At 55.0% G+C, this 23289-nt stretch overlaps 2 protein-coding genes across 11 annotated transcripts in view; both read left to right on the forward strand.

Moving 5' to 3' along the window:
• CAMKV (CaM kinase like vesicle associated) overlaps positions 1-8385 on the forward strand; it is a 56354-nt gene extending 47969 nt beyond the window's left edge. The window contains exons 7-11 of the mRNA XM_073352618.2: positions 140-215; positions 747-883; positions 2070-2148; positions 2357-2444; positions 4783-8385. Coding sequence (XP_073208719.1) covers positions 140-215; positions 747-883; positions 2070-2148; positions 2357-2444; positions 4783-5037 — 635 coding nt within the window. The 3' untranslated portion in view covers positions 5038-8385. The remainder of the gene's footprint in view (positions 1-139; positions 216-746; positions 884-2069; positions 2149-2356; positions 2445-4782) is intronic.
• Positions 8386-11187: 2802 nt separating this feature from the next.
• The window catches only part of TRAIP (TRAF interacting protein), a 61805-nt gene continuing 49703 nt past the window's right edge, over positions 11188-23289 (forward strand). For 4 of the 10 annotated variants that reach the window (XR_013636061.1, XM_073352629.2, XM_078853749.1 and 1 more), the window contains exons 1-3: positions 11549-12234; positions 14402-14459; positions 15871-15954. Coding sequence is in view for 9 of the 10 variants with exons in the window: in XM_073352629.2 (XP_073208730.1) it covers positions 12137-12234; positions 14402-14459; positions 15871-15954 (240 nt within the window). In the remaining variant the exon portion in view is untranslated. The other 6 variants (XM_078853745.1, XM_078853746.1, XM_078853747.1 and 3 more) reach the window with 6 other exon arrangements.

The following is a 23289-nucleotide window of genomic DNA, read 5'->3' on the forward strand; positions in this document are numbered from 1 at the left end:
AAGGTGGGGGCTGCTGTGTGTAATGGGCTGGGCACCCGCTGGCAGCTCTGCATAGGGCACCAGGGCCTGTAGAGAGCCTGAGATGGAGCTCCTGCCACTGCCTGGGTGTGGGGCTCACCTTGCTGTTGGGCCGTTGCAGCTCCGGAGGTGGTGGGACGCCAGCGGTATGGACGGCCTGTGGACTGCTGGGCTATCGGTGTCATCATGTACATCTTGTAAGTATAGGGAGGGGAACACAGACTGGGGTCCTGGAGTTCTGAGCCTGGCTTGCAGGCTAGCTGAGGATGGGGCCAGCCAGAGACTGGGTCAGGGAGCAGAAGATATGTTTGTGGAGGAGATGGTAGTTGGAGAGATGAGTATGGGGGGTGGAGCCAGAAGCTGGGCCAGGAAGCTGATATTGGAGGGACAGGGACAATGGACTGGGCTGTAGAGTCAAGGACATGGTGCAGGGGTGACAGCCAGAGACCACATCCAGGAAACTAGCTGAGAGAGTGAGCCAACAACCAGGGCCTGGACCTGGACCCTAGGGAAGAGGGCCGGAGACCAAAGGGGCCCTGGGGAAGGGGGCCAGAGAGCGAGGGGACCAGAGACCAAGGGTCCCCAGACCCCAGGGAGGGGAGCTGGAAGGGCCCCAGGGAAGGGGGCCGGAGACCAAGGGGCAGTGATGGGGTAAGTGGAGCCAAGGTGTAGTGAGCGCTGGGCCAGGCCAGGCATGCTCACCGCCCCGACGTTCTCGCCCCACGCAGGCTGTCGGGGAACCCACCCTTTTATGAGGAGGTGGAAGAGGACGACTACGAGAACCATGATAAGAATCTCTTCCGCAAGATCCTGGCCGGCGACTATGAATTTGACCCACCTTACTGGGACGAGATCTCCCAGGCGGGTGAGGCTTGCTCGCCTGGGGGCATTGCTGGGCATCTGGGTCCAGAACCAGCGTGATGCTCGCTCAGAGTCCCACTCGCAAACCCAGCCCTGAGAGCCAATGGAACAGAGGAGCCCATGTAGGCGAGATTCACCCCCATGCAGAGCCTGCAGAGCCCCCGCTGCGGGGACCCCATACACTCCTACCCTCCCTTGAGAGACCACTCAGTAGGAGAGAGGAAAACAACAGTTACTGCCAGTCCTGCTCTATGGCAACCCCAACCCAGTCCTCGTCACCTCCCCTCCCCCCCGACCCCGCCCTGTTCTACAGAATTGCAACCCATCCTCATCCCACCCCTACCAGTGCTCTTCTACAGGATCCTAACCCCATCCTCGTAAGCCCCCCCCACCAGTCCTCTTCTGTGGGAAGCCAGCCAACCCCATCCTCATCCCGCCCCCGTCAGCCCTGTTATATGGGACCCCAACGCCATCCTCATTCCACCCCCCCACCAGTGCTGTTCTGTGGGACCCCAACCACGTCTGCGTCCTGCCCCTGCCAGCCCTGTTCTACAGGGACTGCAACCCTGTCATCATCCCACCCCAGCCAGTCCTGTTCTGTGGGACCCCAATCCCGTCCTCTTCCTGGCCAGCCCTCTTCTACGGGGTCCTAACTCCATCCTCATCCTGCCCGTGCCAGTCCTGTTCTATGGGGACACCATCCCCTCCCCCTCCTCAGCCAGTCCTGTGGGGGTTAGTGACTGTCCAGGGAGTGCTGTCCCTGGAGTGGGGGGTGGGAGGCAGGGCACAGCGGGATGGGGCCTGCTCCAGGAGTGAAGGCCCAGTCCCCATCCCAGGCTGCCCTGTGGGAGAGGAGTCGGATAAGAGCTGTCTGAGCAGCCTGTGCAAGCCTGGTCCCTGGGGAAAGCAGTGACCAGCCATGGCGGGCACATGCTCCCTGCCCTGCACAGACCTTTCCTGGTGATCGGTCGGTAGAGCCCCCTGCCACCCTTTCCTCCAGCAGAGCAGCCAGCCACAGAGGGCTTTGGGCTCCTTTGTTCCTCTCCATTCTCCGCCAGCCCCAGCTCCTCTGCGGATGAGAACAGGGAGCTTGAGCGTCCACTACCCGCCACCATCCCCTTTCGAGCCGTGCCCCAGCACATGGCTGGCCTGAGCACTAAGCGCCTTCTTCCCACTTGCTGTCTCTGCAGCTAAGGAACTGGTGACCCGTCTGATGGAGGTGGACCAGGACCAGAGGATCACAGCTGAAGAAGCCATCTCCCACGAGTGGTAAGGCAGCGCTGGTGACTCCAGGCGGGGGGCCTTCTGGCAGGAGGACCCTGGAGGGATGGAGGGGACACTGACTTGTATCGTGAGAGTTGGGAGGGACATGAGACCCCAGCTCCACTTACTGGTGCCAGGGGAAGAGCTGGGTGCAGGCTGGAGGTGGTGGGGACTGGGTGGGCAGCTGGTCATTGACGTGTGTTTCTGCTTCCAGGATTTCTGGCAACGCCGCCTCCGATAAGAACATCAAGGACGGCGTCTGCGCTCAAATTGAGAAGAACTTTGCCAGAGCGAAGTGGAAGGTACATAGCTCTCGCCCCATGCTCAGGTGCTTCCACCCATGGGGAGCCCTGAGCAGAGCAGAGAGGAGATCTCAGCCTCCCCCTGCACCGTGTTCTCCACAGTCAGGGTAGGAAGGGTAATCTGGGAGTGGGGAACTGGCCTGGGATTGCACAGATCAGCAGTCAGTTCCCAGCTGAGCCACCGACACCCTGGGCCAGTCACTGAACCTACCCTGGGTCTCAGTCCTGCTCTGGACCACAGGGTGTGGTGTGGAGGGAGGATCTCGCAGTGACGGGTGCAGAGAAGACAGGAGGGCCAGGTGAGTACCGAGACAGAGAGGTCTCTGGTGTCCCGCTCTCAGGCAGGGCAAGGAAACCAGCCTGTCAGCAGGCAAAGCTGCTCCCACTGCGGCTCCAGCCCCTCTGCTGCAGCTGTCCGGGGAGCTGCCAGGAAGGGATCCATCAGGTGAAGGGCCCCAGAGGAAGGCAGAGGATTAGTATGTTCAGAGGGGGCTTGAACTGGGCTTTTCCAGACCCAGTTGCCACTGGGTTTCTTTCTTGTTTAACATTAATTCTGTATTTCCTGGCTTTGTAATGCTCAGGTCTCACATCAGGGGTCTCAAACACGCGGCCTGCAGAGTTATTTCCTGCGGCCACCAAGCTCCTCTCCCCCATCGCCTCCCCCCCTTCCCCCCCAGCACTCTGCGTCCCAACTCCTCTGCCTACCTCCAGGCGCTTCCCACCACCAAACAGCTGTTTGGCGGCACTTAGCACTTTCCAGGAGGGAGGGGGGAGGAGCGGGGACACTCAGGGGAGGAGGCGGAGAAGAGGCGGGGATTTGGGGAAGGGGTTGGAATAGGGGCAGGGAGGGGGCGGAGTTGGGGTGGGGACTTTGGGGAAGGGGTTGGAATGGAGGTAGGGAAGGGGTGGGAAGAGGCGGGGCAGGAGCGAGGCCTTATGGAAGGGGTAGAGTGGCGGCGGGAGGGGTGTCAGTGATGCGGCCCTCAGGCCAATGTACTAGTCCTCATGTGGCCCTTGTGGTGATTTGAGTTTGAGATCCCTGTCTCACACAAACTCTCCAATAGCAAGGTCCTGCCATAGCCAGCATTGGACACTGCCTCAGTTTCCCTAGAGTTTCAGTCAGTCACTGACTCCCAGTGCTGGCCCATCATTGTAGTGACCTAACCCTCTGGAGAAGTCTGAAAGAGCCACCCCTTTTGGGGTAATCAGAGTCTGTCCATTGTCTCCTTAACAGCAGGGGTCACTGCACCCCTCCCCCCCCCCACAGGGCGGCAGCCTAGGGAGAATCTGTGCGCACCCCCTGCTGAGGGTATCCAGAGCCCTAACAACTGGGCTGTCAGCCCCCTTAGTCCAAATTACCCTGTGTCCATCTCAGAACCTCTCCTTATGCTCCCACTCACCCCTGGCCGGCCAGGGCTGCTGTCCTGGGGATCTTCTCCAGTCTGCCTGGACCACAGGCCTGTACCTCTCCTCCACCTGGGAGGGCAAGCCAGGTTTGGCCCAGCTGAGCCCTAGCCTCCTTAAAGGGCCAGCTCACCCTAGGGCACCTCCCCAAGCAGAGTGTTGACCCCAAAAGGAGGCTCCACAAAGTCCACTAAGGGCTTCACTGTTGCTATTGATTTGCATGGTTGGAGCCCCAGGACTGTGGTGATGGGCGGCTGTATACAAGCCCAAGTCAAGCAGGCAGTATGACACCATATAATTCTGGGGTAACTGCAGCATCCCCATAATGTCTGTTCCCTGTGAGACTTGGTCTACACTTAAAATGTAGCAGTGCTCAGAGGTGTGAAAAAATTCACCCCCAAGGGCTGTAGCTAAGCCTACCCAACCCCCGGCATAGACCCTTCCATTAACCTGGCTACCACTGCCTGGGAAGGCATGTTCCCTGCAGCAAGGGGAGAACCCTTTCCATCAATGGAGGAAGAGTCTACACTAGGTTTCAGAGTAGCAGCCATGTTAGTCTGTATTCGCAAAAAGAAAAGGAGTATTTGTGGCACCTTAGAGACTAACAAATTTGTCTCTAAGGTGCCACAAGTACTCCTTTTCTTTTTGTCTACACTAGGGCACTCAGTGGCGGTGCTGCAGCTGTACCACTGGAGCACTCATGGTGTATCCATCCCCTGAGTCACTGGTCACAGAGCCTGGCTCTTGCCCCTGCACGCTGCACTTGTTTGAGGGAGCTGCAGGGCTGGGAAGGCTGGGGCAGACAGAGGGGCACGGAGCAGTGGGCAGGATGGAGGAGGAGGTAGGAGCTCAGTGTGGGGGCAGAGGGCCAGTCAGCAATGGTGAAAGACCACCCATGCCGTAGTGACCGATGGGATTCCTCCCCTCCCCGCAGAAAGCCGTGCGAGTGACCACGCTTATGAAGCGGCTCCGTGCACCCGAGCAGGCTGAGCCGGCAAAGCCGACCCTGCCAGCTGCCGCCATGCTGGACAGTGCCACCTTGCCAGCCCCCGCCACTGCCACGCAGCCTGCGGCCACCGCCACACCTGACAGCACTGCCCCAACAGCGGGAGCCCCAACTACGTGTAATGGAGAAGAAGTCACTGCCCCCAGTGCCACCCCCGAGGCCTGGACCGAGGAAACCGGCTGAACAGGAGGGACGGGGTGGGGAAGCACTGGATCTCTCATTGTACATAGTTGCTGGCATGGTATCCAAACCTCCCTGGCTCTCTGTCTGTCCCTGCTATTTGCCTGTCTGTCTGACTCTGTCTACCCCTAGCTGGGCCACTGCACAGAGCTTCTATTTTCTATGTTCCTGAGCCTGGAGCGACCCAATAGGCCCAGTTGGACAGACAGAGGCAGAAGCAGAGTCCCTTGCATGGAGTTTTCTCTCTCTCCCTTTGCTTTTCTTTTCTCTGTCTCCTTTGGTGGCTTTGTTGGTTTCCTTTCCTCACTGGAGGCTGCTCTCTGAGTCTGCCCACTCACTGAACCACCTGATCCCCCATCACTGGGCCAAGTGAGAGGAAGCCGGCACGTCAGGATCAAACACAACCAACCTCCTGAGTTCCAGATCCAATTGGGAGCCTGGGCACAGATCCAACTGTGTCCATACCCAGCACTTGTGTGTGTGTGCATTTACATACAGCTGCATGTATGTGCTGTGTGTCCATTGCAGTGTATGTGTCTCCGGACATGGGGTGTTTGTGTGGGTGTCCATATGAATTAGTGCGTGTCTGGGTGTCTGTGATTATACATTGGTGTGTGTGTATGGGTCTCTGGGTGGGTGGGTGTGTCCATATGTGTATCCATGGGTGAACAAGTGTGCGTTTATTGGGTGCATTCACCCTGGGAGTGGGGAGAGAGGCAATCCTGAGCCATTTAGGGAAGGATTTGAGCACCAGTCTGGAGAGCAGCAGCTGAGCTGAGCTGGCTGGAGGGGTGGGGTGACAAGGAGGTGGGGAGGGCTTGAGATTCAAGTGGCCTAGGACAGGGATGCTGCACTTAGATCCCAGATAAAGCTTCCCATGCAATTGCTGGCACCAGTGGGACTCCCCCTCTCATGCCTACAGGTTCCTGTTGAATCATAGGATCATAGAAGATTAGAGTTGGAAGAGACCTCAGGAGGTTATCTAGTCCAACCCCCTGCTCAAAGCAGGACCAGCCCCAACTAAATCTTCACAGCCAGGGCTTTGACAAGACAGACCTTAAAAACCTCTAAGGATGGAGATTCCACCACCTCCCTAGATAACCCATTCCAGTCCTTCACCACCTTCACCGAGCTTGCTTGGAGCTTTGGGTGATGTGCAGAGAGCAAGTGGCCTGGGTGTCCCTCCTCCCTGCTGTAATGGTGGCATCTGGCCCCATGGACTGCAGACCTGCCTTCCTCCCCGTGGATGAGGGAGACGCCTGAGCACCAGCGCTGCCTCACCCTGGCCAGTAAGCACTGGGTATGTCCTGTATCTCCCTAATCTGCATCCACAGCAGGCTCCAGAAGGGGCTGGATCCACGTGGGGGTGAGACACATCATCCCTACACTCTGCTCCGCTGCTTTAGAGCCCGAACCCACGGCAGATACAGACCAGACTCCACTGACTCACAGTGGCATCCTCCCAGCATGACACTTTTGGTCTCACTGCTGCCTTCGCAGGCTCACTGGTGTCACTGACAGCAATGGTCCTGTTGCCAGGCTGTGGGCACCAGGGCTGCCTGTGGTGGCTCAATGTGTGGAGGAGCCCAGCATTTGTGCATCACGGCCACTGCTGGAGCAGCCCTGGGAGGAACAAGGGGGCTGCTGGGAATGTCCAAGGGGCTGCAGACCCCTCACAAGAGGTGCCTCTGTAGCTGTCCAGTGGCCATCACAAACTCCGCATGGCCAGGGACTAGAACCGCAGCCCTGCTGAAAGCTGGCCCCCAATCCCTGTGTGTGCTGATCCAAAGGCGTGCAGGAGCTCTGGGTTGGCCTGTTGGAACAAGGGGGAGCAGGGAGGGGTTGGGGGTTGATTCATCGCCAAAGCACTGTCCTATGCCTCTTTCTACAAGAACAGCTTTGCCATTGTCCAGGCTGATTGTGGTGTTTGCAGCCCACGTGTGACAGCACACAGCATGTCTATGGGAGCAGTATGGTGAGTGTGTGAGACTTATATGGCACAGCTCTGGTCCCGGCTTTGGCCGTGTGAGATTCAGCCCCTGCTGGATGTGTTTATGGAGGCTCTGGGGGTGGGAGTGGTGTATATACTCTCGTTGTGTGGATGTGCATACATAGTGACCCACGTGTGCCCTGTTCAGCACTGTGTAGTCTTATTTCCTCCCGGAGGCTTAACCTGGGGCACATAGAGGTTCTGTACTGTGGAGGCTGAGGCCTGGGCCCATCCAGTCCGAGCGGGGCTTTCCTGACTGTAGCGCTGGACAGTGGCCCCTTGCAGAGTTGTGTTCCCTTGCCCCGACCCTGAATTGACAGTTTGCAGAACTAGGGCTGGCCTTAGGGAAAATGGTGCCCTGGTCCCTGCTGCCTCCTCTGGCCCCTAACCCATCCTCCCTGAGCCTTGCTGTCTCCCCCAGCCCCCCATCGCCCCTGCATCAGCAGCTAGCAGTGCACATTTTACCATTTTAGGGTGGGGATGAGCACTGATTGGACAATAAGGTTCTATCAGGATAGCCTGATACAAATGTGGCTTCTGGAACAGAGTGGATCCAAGGCGATAAGATGTTTGGCACGTGGCTCATTGAGTCACTCTTCTGCTCCCACCCCTGATTGTGCTCCTCCTCCATTGCCCTGAGCTCCCTTCTGTGGCTTTGCACCCCAGTCCTGCCCCACTCCTTGTCTCTTTCCCACGGCGCCCCCCATCATTCACCCACAGTGCCCACCCTATACGGCTGGCCCTGTGCTGAACTGTAGCAGCAGGGGGCTTTGTCCTCTTGGGGAGCACATGGTCCGCTCTGGTCTCCAGGCCCATTATAGTGCCCACCCCATGGAGCCAGCCCTGCCCAAGGAGACTTGCTCTGGGCTTGTTTTGTGCTGGGCTGTTTGGGCATATGGCGGTGGAAAGGGATTGGTTTTAGCTGCTGGTAAGCAGAGTCTGGGATTCTACTCTAGCACAAGAGAAGGTTTTTCTAGTTTCCTGAGTCATTGCCCATTAGCAAAAATGTGTTTTACAGCTAAATGTTCTAGAGCACTCTGCACTTGTGAAGGTTCTAGATCATCCTAGAGGAGAGCTCCTGACAGCTCTAGAGCATCTCAGGCATCCAGCTTGTGAAGGTCTTGTCCTAGATCACATCACATGCTTGCCAATAAGTGGTCTAGATTGCCACCACCCTGTTGAGGTTCTAGAGTTTCCAGTGTGAAACCTTATAGGGGCTATAGCAGAGGTGGGCAAACTACAGGCATCCTGCCTGGCCCCTGAGCTCCCGGCTGGGGAGGCTAGTCCCTGGCCCTTCCCCTGCTGTCCTCTGTCCCCCACCCATCTCCCAGGCTTTCCAATAAGCCTGTCCTGCTGCTCAGAGCGGCATGGTAAGGGGGCGGGGGGAGGGAGGTTGGATAAGGGGCAGGAGGTCCCAGGGGGCAGTCAGGGGATGGGGAGCGGTTGCAGGGGGCGGTCAGGAGACCGGGAGCGGGGGGGTTGGATAGGGGGTGGGGTCCCGGGAGGTTGGGGGATCCTGGGAGGGGGGACAGAGAGCAGGGGGGGTTGGATAAGGGGTAGGGTCCTGGGGGGGTAGTTAGGGACAGGGGTCCCGGGAGGGGGTGGTCAGGGGACAAGGGGAGGGGTTGGATGGGTCAGGGGTCCCAGGGGGCCTGTCAGGATGCAGGGGTGTGGATAAGGGTCAGGGCAGTCAGGGGACAGGGAACGGGGGGGTTGGATAGGGTGTTGGGACCCGGGGGGGCAGTTAGGGCTGGGGGTGTCCCTGGAGGGGGCAGTCAGGGGACAAGGAGCAGAGGGGTTGGATGGCTTGGGAATTCTGAGGGGGGCAGGAAGTGGGAGGGGGCAGATAGGGGGCAGGGGCCAGGCTGTTTATGGAGGTACAGCCTTCCCTACCTGGCCCTCCATACCATTTTGCAACCCCGATGTGGCCCTCGGGCCAAAAAGTTTGCCCGGCCCTGGGCTATAGAGTGCTCCAGAAATATTGCATTCTGGTGGAATGCACAGTCTAGAGCTTGGATCAGGATCTGTCCCACCCCGCCCCAGTTTAGGGTGCAGCCTTATCTAGTGCTCTAGTGAATGAGCCATTGGGTGCTGGTTAGATACCACTCTACCATGTGGTCACAACCGTGGGAGCCTGAACAACCCCACCCGATGCTTTAGTTCAAAGGCCTAGAAGTAGTCTTGTGAAGGCATTTGCCTGCCTGTTCCTAGGTGCAGGGTGCTTGCAGCACTGGCTATCAGTTCTTTGAAGGGTAGGGGAAAGCAGTCCAGATGAGAGCCCTGTGAGCTATGCTCACTTGACAAGAGCCCCTCAGGTACCCCCAGGGTCAGGCCTGGCCCATCAGCCCCCTGTGTCCCTTTCCCCTGGCCCCAAACTAAACACAGGAGGGAAGCCTGAGTCCCGCTGTGACGGGCCTGCAGAGTTGACCTGCCATCAGTGGGGCGTTCTCCACAGCTGCCTGCCCCAGGGCCCTCCCAGCCTGCGGTTTTCTGGGCTATGGTCCCACCACTCCAGCTTTACTTTCCCCTTGTCCTTGATTTGCAGCTGCATGTTTGTAGGGTTGAGTTCTGTCTATGAAACTTTTATTTCCACTACGACCACCCAGAAGCTCCTGTGTGATCGCTGTACTGTACCACTGGCAAATAAAGACCTTCTGAGGACAAACCGAGAAAGCACCAGCCATACCTGCTCTGTCTCTTTGTCTGCCCTGCCGATGAACTCTGCCCTTCTAGGGGCCAGTTCATACACCAGGCTGCTGCCAGGAGCAGATCCTCTAGCCAGCTGCCATGCATGCCTCTGTACCTCAGAGCTGAGCTGGGGGAAGAGTGGGTGGGACACAGATGCTCTGGGGGCTGGAAGGAACAAGGGGTGGGGTAGGTAGAGGTGCAGCTAAGAGGAGGTTAATCACCGAGTCTTGGGGATTCCCCCTCCCTCCCCCCGCCTCTAAAATCCAGCTCATCTGATCTCTGCTGTCCTGTGGGCAGGCACAGCACCCCCTCTGTCTGCTATGCACAGACTGCAGCACAGTCTGCTCCAAAAGGGGTTGGGAAACGGCTGGGAGCAAGCCTCAGAGCACCAGAGTGTCTGGCATGGCAGCAACTCCCCAGATGTTCTTCCCCCAGCCCTGGGCCAGGATGTGGCCCTGGAGAGGGGACCCCACCTAATAGCCACTGCATGCTCCAGGGATGAGGAGCAGATCCCCTAGTTCTCACTGATATTGTGCAATGGGGCCAACAGTCCTTGTGAATGGGCAAGGAAATGGGATCAAAAAGGAGGATTGCGATCCAATCATCGGTCACTCCCAAGCTGATGTTTCAGATGTTTCCCAGAATCCTTTGCACTGGTGCTCCCATGATGCTTCATTGGAAGGTCTGTGGGAAGCAGGATGGTTTGTTGGGTTCTCCTGGCATATGAGGAGACAAAGGCTTGAGACGGCATGCTACAGCAGGAGCCGTCTGTTAAACAAATGGTACATCATTACAAATGTAAGAGAGCTAGATGGTGTCAGGGTAGCTGGAGATTTTGGTGGATGAGTAAGGGTCAGCTGGGACTTAACGTGCCCACAAAGCCAGGGGAGTCCTTGTGAGCACATGATTAGATGGTCCTGCTATAACGATTGGCAGTGGGACAGTTGGAGTTGATAATCAAATCACCATCATTAGGTTTCAGATTTAACACTCCCACAGAGATGGATGGAGCAGCTCACACCTCCCAGAGCTATGGTGTTGGGCTTTTTGCAGCCCTGGACACATGGCAGTGTCAGTGACACTCAGGCCACATTTGCCAGGTGGTGGGCTGGAAACAGGATTGTTTAATGGAAGGTGAGACTCTGCACCCAGTCCCCTAACAAGAGACAAACCCTGTTCCATCCCCCAGGTCCCGCCCCTTGAGTCTGCAGGCCCTGCCCCGACTCACACGCCCCACCCCATGAGCGGGCCTTACAACAGCGCACACCGCGCCCCTGAATGTGCGGCCCCCGCCCCACGCCCCACGCCCCAGCTGTGCGCTCCGGCCGGTCAGGCTGGGGCGGGGCTAAGACCCCGTGCTCCCGTTAGCCTCGCCCCAGAGAGCCCGCTGGGGCCAGGCGGGGGAGCAACTGGAGGAAGCCGGCCCCGCCCCCTCCTCAGCCATGTAGCGCGACGGGGCGGGCCCCGCGCCTTTCCCGGGGGCGTCATTTCCGGCTCATGCCGGAAGCCACCTCGGAATGAACCAGATTTGAACTGGTAACGCGATGCGAACCGGGGCGACCTCCCGCTCCGGGACCGAGCCCGTCTCCCGCGAGGGCCCCGTCGTCAGGGGGCGGGGGATGGCTGGGGCAGAGCGGGAAGCCGGGCGGGAGCTGGCCCGAGTGCCCCGCTCGGGCTGCCCGCCGTTTCCTCGGCGCCCTGTCCCGGAGAGAGCCGCTGCCGCCTACACCCGCGCGTCCGCCCAGCCAGGCGGGCCCCGACCCGGGCAGCCTCCAGCCTGTGCTCGGCGCGAGTCCCCGGCTCGTTCCCTGCTGCAGCCTCCAGCGTGACAGCTGCTGTGACCCCGACGGGACGCTGGGCTCGGGCCCCGGCTCGCGCTGGGAGCTAGCGTCGCCCTTCCGGGCTGGCTGCAGTCTGGGGGGGGGCACGTGGCTCCCGGTGGGACAAGTCTCTACAGCCACGAGGGCAAAGTCAAGATTCTGCCCCATCTGGGTGTATCGTGCTGGGCACAAACACGTCGTGTGGGCTGGATGTATCCTGGGGACAGTATGTTTGACACCCGTGCCATATACAGCAACATCTCCTTAATCCCCACCCATGCCTGGCCATGAGTACCATGAATAGCAGCATGCCATGCATGCCCTGCATATTATACCCTACAGTGCCTTCTGTGCCATCCCTCTGACCTGCCTGCAGCTCATAGTGGGTGCCCCCGTGCCATCCTAAATGTCAGGTTATGCCCTGTGTATAGCAGCCTGGCCCCTATGCCAGCTAAAGATCCAAGCTTGTGAGGCTGTTTGGTGTTGGTTTGGGAGACAGCCCCGCTGAGGCTGGTGTGTTCATCTCTCCTTGCATAGGCCAAGGAGAGGTGCTTCCCTGGTTGTGCTGTGGCAGCCTCTTGGATGTCAGTAGGAACAATAGAGGATGCCTATCCGTGCCCACTGTACCATCTGCTCGGATTTCTTTGACAATCACAAGGATGTGGCAGCTATCCACTGCGGACACACCTTCCATCAGGAGTGGTGAGTAGACATGAACAGCATGACAGGTAGTGGTAAAAACATGCATCTCCTTCAACTGCTGAGTTAATATGTCTTATGATGATGTGAGTATCTCTAGCGAAACAGAGGAAGTGCCTCTCCAGTGTTTTGTTCTTGTGATAATCTCTTGTCTTTCTGCATTTCAGTCTCTGAACTCTTCAGCCTCCTCTTCTCCAATCCTGCTGTTTGCAAATGTTATAGTTGAAGGGGATGAACACAGACCTAAGGATGAACACAGACATTAAAAACCATGCACCTTATGCCTGGCTGACCCTTCTTGCTTTTTGAAGGGGTGGGTTGACAGATTGTTAGTTGGCCATCATCATAGTGCAGGTTTCTAAAAGTTGGGCTTTTTCTGTTTCTGAGAGATGGAGAACTAAAATAACAAGAGGTTCTGTGGGTTGGCATTGAGCTACGTTGGTATAGTTGTGTATTAGGAGCACTGGAATTGCAGGGGAGCTGCAGATCAGCATGGAAGTGCTTTGGCAGAGTTGTAGTGCCACTGAGGGCTGTAGTAGGGAAGGGGGTGCAGTTCTGCCAATGCAATGCAAAACTGAGCAATGTGGGAAATTCTGCATGGTTCTTGACTAGTTAGTGCTGATTGTAGCTAGGCAGATTGAGTGCCTTATACTCAAAAGTAGTAAAAAGTACTTAATTTGTCTTAATGTTGTTTTTTGTAACATGGCATCCTTGAAGGCTCTCAGAGTGCTTTTTGAATATTAAAGTCCCACAGTGCCACTGTGAGGTGGGTAGATATCTCACCTCTTCATTTTAGTGATGAGGAAAAGTGAGGCAGAGTGGAAGTTAACTTTCCAAGCTTACAGTAAGCCAGTATCCGTTTGGAAACAGGAATCGAATCCTAGTCCTGTGCTGTTAATACTCTGAGACTAAAGGAAATGTGGATTAGGCCCATCAATATACAGACTTCAAGATACGTTTTTTCCCTGTGATGTTAAATTGAAACTCATTTTTTTCATTAAAATGGAGAAATGCCAAACACACTAAATATGTCTGTATGCCACAGGCTCTCCCCTCTTGAGCCATATGTTAAAGAAGCTTTTTTCATGGTGACCCAAACTAAGATTCTGTACCAGGGCCTAGTGTCACTTGTTGGCTCATATGATTCTCCTTGGGAAGTCTTATTTCTGAGTTTCTCTTGACTATCAGACCAATAAATAACTCTGGTAACTGAATATCCTCTTTCCTCTTAGCAGCTTCCTTCCCTTGTAGAAAACACCTCTGCTGTTCAAGTCTTTCTCGTCTCATTTCTTCCTTCCATCTTTTGTGTTTTGTCTGTTCTCTCTGTCTTCCACAATTCCCTCTCTCTCCCCTGAACCTCCTTCTCACAGTGACCCTTCTTCTGGCTAAGGGTGTGGTGCTTGGGCTTTCTTGATTGATTTTTCACTTTGTTGGAGGAATGTGCTAGAGTGAAATGGGGCTGAAACTTGCAATGCTCTTGAACTCTGATGCGGGTGCTGCTCCCTCCCCCTTCACGCTTGTCCCTTCCCCATCTGTGGTCTTGGTTTCCTTGCCTTCTCCATCAGAGATGATACCATTGTGTTGCTTCTACACAAAGTGCTTGTCCATGCGCTTCAGCAGGAGCAGGCTAAAGACAAAACAATCCTAATCAATTCCATGCTTTTGCTGGAGTTCCTTTGCAAGTGATTTGAGCTGGAGGCATGTGCTCTTCCTGTGGGATCAATTGAGTGTGTGGGGGGAGGGGGGCAGAGGGGACATGTTTTACCAGGGTGCGCTCATCCACATCAAAATGAATCACCCTGGCGATGGTCACTGACTTTAATGAAAAGAACATCTGGGGATCGCTTTGCTCAGTAATGGTTTGGCGGGGTGGTAAGGGGAACTGTGCCCTTTGGATATGACTGGCTAAGCTATTTGTTTTGCTGCCAGTAATCACACAGTTCTTAAGGTGCTCTGAAGACCCAATTCCTAACATCAGACTGCACAGTCTTCTCCACATGCTGTTGTCCTGGGGAGCTTAAAGCATGTCCCAAACATCCTCCATTTGATAGAAATTATTCCTCTGTTTCCTGGTAGGTTAGCAATGTAGCCCTTGGTTGACAACCTTTAGAACAGATGATCTTAAATTCTAACAATTCACTGTATATTTTTTTTTCTCTTTCTCCCGCAGTCTCATCCAGTGGTTTGACACTGCTCCGAGTCGGACTTGTCCACAGTGTAGAATCCAGGTAAATCCTTAATCCTGAATAAAACACTGTATTTCTACATCCCAGTGCTGTCTACCAGCACTGTCAGAGCTCAGGCCTGAGGGCACAGTGATGGCTCACAGAGGCGTTGATGGCATGCAGAGATTGGCTGTCACCTCTCAGTCACCATCAGACTGTGCTGGACGTCACTACTTACACTCTAGCAGAGAGGCTAAGGAGTGAATGGGCCATGGAGACTGAAATCCTCCTTCGAAGCCTCTCCAGGCCAGATTGGGGCACATTGGGAAGCATGTTTTGCTACTGCCAGGCCTTCAGGGCTTTTACTGTGGCAAAACTTCACTAGCACTAAATGGAAAAGGGGTGGAGGGAGCTAGGAAATAATCTAAGCCTGAGATTTTTATTACAGTACTTCCTAGCTTCCCCAGCTGAGATCAGGACACTGCACATACACACAGTGAGAGACAATCCCTGCTCTGGAGCACTGAGCCTAAAGAGGGGAAAAAAGACAGCGGGTGGGAGACAGGAAGGATTATCTCCCTTCTACAGATTAGGAACCAAGGCACAGAGATTCAGTGACTCACTCATGGTCACCCAGGGAGTCTGGGCAGAACCAGGAACTGAACCCAGCTCTTCTGAGTCCCAGTCCAGTGCCTGAACCCCAAGACCATATTTCTTAAGTTAGTCTGGTTCTTGTGCCTCACGTTACAGTGATTATCAAGATTGGGGGTCTTGGCTTGTGCTAGGCTGTATTGGCTATACTCTGAGCTGAGTTACATGGAGGAGTCAGTTCGCAGCCAGCATGTTAATTTTATAGGTGTGCTTCTGTCTTTTTCTTTTCTTTCAAGGTCTTGGCCCTTGTTTCTTCCCTGACTTGTTGATTCCCTGTATTCTTCACCGCCTCTTACATCTCTGGGTTACCATGGAGTTACTCACAAAATAACATCTTATGTAGCAGTAACTATGCAATTAGCTGGTGTCATGACTGCATATAATACTTAAAACACAAAGCTGTAACGGCATGGGGGAGGTGGGGAGAGCTACTGCACTCAATTAGAGCACCCTCTGCATACAGAGAGCAGCACGTACTTCTGTGTTTGGATTTGGCACTGGGTGAGTTCAGCATCAGCTGCTGGGTCTGAGCTGCCAAAGAACGAGCTGCTCTTGACTCAGAAATGCCTGAGTCTTTCTGTCATAATTCCAGGATCTTGCCTGGAGTGACGGCTGTAAATCTCAATGCTTGGGTGACAGATCCAAAACAGGATTTCACCATAGAGATGCCAACTGTGTGAACTGACTTCCACCAGCCATACCACACATTAACATCTTGTGATGGGACAGTAACCTTCTCCCATTGTAGCTGTCTGCCTAGCAGGAAAGGTTCTCCCTGCATTTTCACGCTCATGACTCTCGTCCTTTTCCATGTCTTACCTAGGTCAGCAAAAGACACATCATCAATAAGCTGTTCTTTGATGTTGCCCTGGAGGAGCAGACATCACTGGATGCAGAAAGCCTACAGGTATTCTGATTGAGTTCTCTTAACAGCAGCCTGGAGCCACAGTCTGTCCCAACAGCTTCTTTCAGTTACTGGTGGAGTCTCTAAACAGTCCTGGGTTTCAAAGGTGGATGTTGGTGGTCTTTCTCCTGTTTGCCTCTCTGCTTTCTGTCCTTGTCCTCGCCACTGAGGTCAGCTCAGCTCTTCCTGCTGAACACCTTCATGTGGTGCTTCACGTGGTCCCTGCTTTTCTTTCAAATGAGGAAGCCATCTCCACCCCTTCGCTACTTCCCCTTCACTTGTCATCTTCCCTGAAGCCCTTCCCATATGTTATAACTGTTCAAACTCCTGTTCTTGAGGCTCCTTGATTGTTGTGGAAGGCTGGGAGACAAAGCTTTCCTGCAGCCTGGTGTGGAGGGAGTCCTGAGTTCTATCAAGCCAGTCAGCAAACCTTAGAGAACCTGGGCATAGGAGGATGATCCTCTAACTCTCCTGGGGAAGGGCCTATTAAAGGTACACTCAATTTGTTCACTTTATGCATTTAACAGTCCTCTGTGTTTAGATGAGTGTCATAGACTCGCAGGTCATACCCACTCTTGGTCCCGTACAGTCCCTGGGGAACCCGTCAGTGTGACAGCCCTCCTTGGGGGTCCCCTCTCTCTCGGGGCTTAAGCCCCTCCGCCTCCTGGAACCACACCTCTCTAAGCCTTAGCACGCCTGTCTCTCGCCGTGGGCCCCCTCAGGGAGTTCACTCACTGTGGACCCCCAGAGCCTCCACTCCCAGAGGGAATAATGCAACCCGTCCTCTAGACAGGAGTGACTCTCAGTCAGCGTAAAACAGGAGGGTTTATTGAGCATCTGAGTACAGCATAGGAAACTCTCAGGGCCCTCAGCACAGTACATCTAAGTCTCTCCTGCATCCAGGTGGGCTCTGCCTGCTCTCTGTCTCTCTCTCTCTCTCCAGCCTCAAGCCCCTGTGCTTTCCAGCTGAGCATCTGATATCCCCTTCCCCAAGCCCCACCTTTGTCCATTGTCTTCTATCCAGGTAAACAGGGTCGTCTGGGCCTCCTCTCAGCCGTTCTTTGTTCCTCTCTGGCTGGAACCAGCTGGTCAGGTCACTGGGGTCCTCTCTTCGCAGCCCGTTGTCCTCCCACTGGCCAAAACTGGTTGTGACTCCCGAAATGGGCCTCCAGGTCACCAGTCGCTGGGGTATCCATTCTCCAGGCCATTGGCTGGGGTCCCAAGTTCACTTGCTGGTCCTGCTTAATAACAAACTCTCTCTTCTATCACCTCAGTAAACCAGTAACACTCAGGGAAACTGCGTCCCCCTCCTTGGCATGCAAACCATTGGAAAAAAAAACAACAATAAAACCCCCCACTTCATCACATCTCTCTCTTCAAGTCTGAACTGAGCAGGGTCACTTAGCCAATGACTTAGGGAAGTTCAAGGCCTTCGCCCCATGATAAAGCATCGGCTATAACATTGGCACTCCCCCTCACAAAGCTAGGACCACGTCATAACGCTGGAGGAGCAGGCTCCATCTCAGCAGCTTGGCATTAGCCCCTTTCATTTGGTGCAGCCATGTCAGGAGCGAATGGTCAGTGTACACAGTGATGCGCTGCCCAAATAGATATGGCTGCAACTTTTTAAGGGCCCACACTATGGCCAGGCATTCCTTCTCTATGGCCACATAGTGCTGCTCCTGGGGCAGCAGCTTCTTGCTCAGGTACACAATGGGGTGTCTCTCCCCCTTAGTATCCGTTTGCATTAGCTTAGCACAGCACTGCACCCATCCCAGTGTCTGAGGCATCGGTGGACACCAGGAAGGGTTTGTTAAAATCTGGGTTTACCAGCACCAGGCTTTGGATGAGTGCCCCCTTCAGCGCACAGAGAGCCTTCTGGCACTGATCAGTCCAGACCACCTTGTCTGGCTTTCCCTTCCTACAAAGCTCCATGAGGGGAGCTGCCAGGATGGCACAAAGTGCTAAAGAGTGGCACAAACCTCTGGTAGTACCCCTCCATCCCAATGAAAGCCTGGACCTGCTTCTTAGTCTGGGGAGTGGGCCAATCCTTGATTGCCTCCACTTTGGCCAGCTCTGGCTTCAGATGGCCACTCCCCACCTTGTGGCCCAAGTATGACACCTCTGCCATCCCCACCCCACTTTCCAGCTTTTATGGTCAGTCCTGCATCCTGGAGGCGACCCAGCACCCTCTTCACCTTGGACACATGTTCTTCCCAGGTCTGGCTAAAGACACAGATATCATCAATATACGCTAGAGCAAAGTCCTCCGTCTCCCTTAGTAACTGGTCCACCAAGCGCTGGAAGGTGGCAGGTGCCCCCTTGAGGCCAAAAGGCAAGACCAGGAACTCGAAGAGCCCTATTGGGGTGGTGAAGGCAGACTTCGCCCTGGCCTCTGGGTCCAAAGGCGCCTGCCAGTAGCCTTTGGTGAGATCCATGGTAGTGAGGTACCGGACACCCCCCAACTTGTCTATGATCTCATCGGTCCTACACATGGGGTAGGCATTGGACATGATGATCGCATTGAACTTCCAATAGTCCACAGAGAACCGAATTGACCCATCCTTCTTGGGGACAAGCACCACGGGAGAGGCCGGGGCTGGAGGATGGCTGGATCACCCCTAAAGCCAGCATATCTCCGATATCTCTCTCCCTCTAGGTCCTGGGCTGTTTTCCCAGTGACCCTAAATGGTGAACACGTGATTGGAAGGTTGGCTCCCATCTCCACCTGGTGAACAGCCAGGTTAGTGAGCCCAGGCAAGTTGGAGAACAGCTGCCAGTATGAATGCAGCACCTCTCTGATCTAAGCCTGCTGGGCAAGGGTTAGCTGGTTTGAGAGGGGAATTGATCCCAGTGAGGGGTCAGCCCCTACCTCAGGGAGGAGTCCCACCAGGGGATCCTCTCCCTTCTCCTCCCACTGCCCACACACAGTGAGCACCAACTTCTGCCTGTCCCAGTGGGGTTTCATCATGTTGACATGGTACTCCTGGTGGCGCTATGCGCGATTGGACAGTTCCACTACATAGTTCACCTCATTAACCTGTCTGATGACCTTGAAGGGGCTGTCCAAGGCAGCTTGGACCTTGCTCTTCCTCACAGGGATGAAAAGCATCACCTGGTCCCCAGTAGCATAGGAGCAGGCACCTGCTGAGTGATCGTACCAGACCTTCTGCTTCCTCTGTGCCCTGGCCAGATTTCCCCAGCCAAGCCAATGAGCTCCACAAGCGTTTTCCCAGAAGGTCAGTACATACTCCACCACTGATTCTCCATCGGGAGAGGTCTTCCCCTCCAACTCGTCCCCCATCAAGTCTAGAGGTCCCCTTACCCTACTCCGATACTTCAAACAGGGAAAACCCTGTGGATTTCTGGGGCACTTCCCTGTATGTGAACAGCAGGAGGGGTAAATACTTGTCTCAGTCTTACGGGAGCTGGTCCATAAATGCTTTCAGCATCATCTTTAAGGTCCCGTTGGACTGAAGGTGATATGCTGAGGCCCAGGTGTGTCTGACCTAGGGTGACCAGCTGAAACGGACAAAATATCAGAACAGATGGGGGAAGCAAAAAAAAAAAAAGGCGGCCGGAGCAGCCAAAGCCACAGAATTGGGACAAATGGTGTCCTGATCATGCATCTGTCGGGATGCAGGACAAAGAACTAAAAATCAAGACAGTCCCATCTGGTCACCTTAGTCGGACCCCACACTTCTCCCACAAGCACTGGAGTAGGATTGACATGAAGTTGGACCCCTGGTCTGTAAGGACCTCCTTGGGGAATCCCACTCTGCTGAAAATGGTCAGCAGAGCATCTGCCACAGTGTCTGCCTCAATCGAGGACAAAGCCACCAACTTGGGGTAGCACGTAGTGAAATCTACCACCACCAGAATGCGTTTCTTCCCCGACCATGTCACCCTGCTGGTGCCCTGATGCCTTTCAAGGGGAATATTGTGGGCCAAGAACAACAGTCTGCGGTGGTACCTCTGGGGAACCACCAACTGCCTCCTGGTTTTCCAAGCTTCAGTTTGCCCCGAACCAACCCATTCCTGGTACAGGACTCCCTTCTCCCACAGGAATCTCTCCTGGTGATCATCCCCCTGGGATCCTGCACCGCTGTGGCCAGCAAGCCTTCTCCAAGGAGGGATCCTCCTGCAGCTTCATCTGGAATTCAGCTGCTGGGTTTGAGGGTACAGTCCTGGTTTGTGGTGCTTCAGTTCCTCCACCTTGGGATGGAGGCTCCAGCCCCAGCCCTGTCAAGCCCTACCCTCGGTGCTTTGGTCCCCCCCTTCCGGAGGTCCTGCATTCCGCTCTGGCGCCAGGTAAGGACCAGGGTGCTCTGAGTGCCATCGAGCCAGTTCTCCAAGTCATTACCCATTAGCACCTCAGTAGGCAGGTGATCTTTGGGATCCCTTGTTGGCTCCCCATTTCAGGTATATCCTTGGTACAGGCACCTTGACGGAGGGCCCAAACACTCTCCTCAGGGTCATGTATGCATTGGTCCACCACCTCGGGCCACGCAAGTGTCACCTCTGCACCCATGTCCCAGAACCCCTGGATGCTCCTTCCCCCCACCTCAGTGGGGATGATGTGGCGATTGTCCCCCGGGGCCTGTCCCACGCTCACCCAGCGGATTGAGTATGGGCACTCTGGACCTGGAGCCCCACCTTCTCCTGCTGGCCTCACCTGGCACAGCCCTATCAACTGCGGCCCCCTGGACTGGCAGTGCCCCCACTCAGTGGGCTTCCACCCAGTTGACACCCAGTTCTGCTTGGCTGCCATTTCCTTCATCTTCAGGGATTGTGCCACCTTGTGTCCTTTTTGGCCACAGCAATTACATTTCAGGTCCCTCAAGTCCCACGAGGGGCGTCGGCCCACCCCGGCATTCATGGGCACCCCTGAGTTGGGCTTCCTGGAGTCTCACCTTTGAGAGGTCTCTGGGTGATTCCCCTTCTGAGTCCCTGATGTGGGTCTCCCTCCTGCCCCAAATTTGCTGTCCAAAAACTTATTCGCCAGTGCACCTGCACTGTGCAGAACTTTATGCTTCCGGTCAACTAACCACATCTTAAGGTCTGGAGGGCAGATGTCATACAGCTGCTCCAACCCCTCATCAGGTTATAAGAAAAGGAGTACTTTTGGCACCTTAGAGACTAACCAATTTATTTGAGCATAAGCTTTCGTGAGCTACAGCTCGCTTCATTGGATGCATGAAGGTTATACACGTCCTCTGCGGTAGTGGCCCCTGTGCCCTTCCTCCACTTACAGATATATTCCCCCAACAGATTGGCGACCTCCTTGTAAGTGACACCTGGGGTTCTGAGTACACCCAGGAATCGTTTCTTGTATGCCTCGGGGGTCAGTTCAAACTTCATCAGCAAAGCCTGTTTGAACAGGTCATAGTCCCCTTGTGACGTTCCCCTCTGGTGTTGTCTGGACCAGTGATCTGCTAGGCCACTCCAATCCTTGACTGTGGGAGACAGCCTTACCCTGCTCTGCTGTGAGAACCTCCACTCCTGGGCTGTTCACACACAGACTCTGGCATGTAAGCTTTTCCCAGCTACTTTTGGACCCAGCAGGGGGGTTAGACAGCAGAGCCTGTGGGGGGTCAATCTAATTCAGATCACAAGCCTTCTCAAAGGCTGTGCAGTAGGCATCAATATCCCCTCCTCCTTAAGCTGGGGCAGTTGTTTGGTATCTAGAGTCACCACAAAACTGGTGTCTCGGGGCCCTTTCCCACTTACTCCCCAGCAGGCCCTCTTGGCCCACTTCTTCTCCAACTCATGCTTTTGCTGTCCTGCACAGTCTGCCAGCCTCTGCTCCTCCAGCTCCTTTGCTTTCAGCTCCAGCCTCCGCAGCTCATCCAGGGAGAAACCTGCCTGGGGGCCCCCTGTGCTGACTGGGGAATCGGATCTGATAGATTCCCAGATGCTACACGGACTGTCCCCATGGCTACTCCCTGGTTCTCAGGGCATCCCGGGAGCTCCCCCTGGGATCTAGAGCCTGTTCCTCAGACTGGTCATTCTCTACAAGCTGAGCCACCATCTGCTCCTTAGTGTGTGTCTGTCTGTCTGTCTCTCCTCCCCCCTGCCTTCCCTCCCTCCACAGACGTGCCAGGTCCCTATTACGGAGCTTCGTATAGGCCATTTCCACAGTGGTTCCTTCAATTCCCTCATTTTATTGCTGGCAGCCACTCATTGCAAAGCACCTGTGCTCACAGCCAACCATCTACAGGGTGTGTCCACGAATGGTCCTCTGCTACCACAGACTCACAGGTCATGCCCACTCTTAGCCCGTATGGTCCCTGGGGAGAACCCTCTTCAGTGTGACAGCCCCTCTCGGAGGTCCACTCTCTCTTAGGGGTTAAGCCCCTCCGCTTCTTGAAACTGCACCTTTCTGAGCCTTAGCACGCCTATCTCTCGCCGTGGGTCCCCTAAGGGAGTCCACTCCCTCTGGACCCCCGAGGCCTCCACTCCCAGAAGGAATAATGCAACCCTGTTCTCTAGACTGGAGCGACTCTCAGCCAGCTTAAAAAGGGAGAGTTTATTGAGCGTCTGAACACAGCATAGGAAACTCTCAGGGCCCCAAGGCCTGGCCTCCCTCAGCACAGTACATCTAAGTCTCCCCTACATTCAGGTGGGCTCTGCCTGCTCTCTCTCTCCAGTCCCAAGCCCCTGTGCTTTCCAGCTGGGCATCTGATATCCCCTCCCCCAAGCCCCACCTCTGTCCATTGTCTTCTGTCCAGGTAAACCAGGTTGCCTGGGCCTCTTCTCCTCTCAGCTGTCCTTTGTTCTCCTCTGGCTGAAACTGACTGGTCAGGTCACTGGGGTCTTCTCTTCACAGCCTATTGTCCTCTCATTGGCCAGAACCAGCTGTGATTCCTGAGCTGGTCACCAGTCACTAGGGTATCCATTCTCCAGGCCATTGGCTGGGGTCCCAAGTTCCATCGCTGGTCCTCTGTAATAACAAACTCCTTCTCCCATCCCCTCGTTAAACCAGTAACACCCAGAGAAACTGCATCCCACCCCCTCAGCATGCAAACCATTGAAAAAAAACAATAAAAAAAACCCACTTTGTAACAGTGAGTCACTATTTCCGTGTATACTCAGGCATTTTTTCCCTGTTTATGGATCTTGCACACAGTAACAACGGTGGAGTGATTCATAGATTCCAAGGTCAGAAAAGACCATTGTGATCATCTCGTGTGAGACTTCCTGTGTCACAGAGACCAGAGAACTTCTCCAAAATAATTTCTAGAGCAGATCTTTGAGAAAAACATCCAATCTTGATTTAAAACTGGTCACTGACTCCACCACGGCCCTGGATAAATTGTTGAAATGGTTAATTATTTT

This window comes from Lepidochelys kempii, chromosome 7 (assembly GCF_965140285.1).
Source record: "Lepidochelys kempii isolate rLepKem1 chromosome 7, rLepKem1.hap1, whole genome shotgun sequence".
NCBI lineage: Eukaryota > Metazoa > Chordata > Testudines > Cheloniidae > Lepidochelys > Lepidochelys kempii.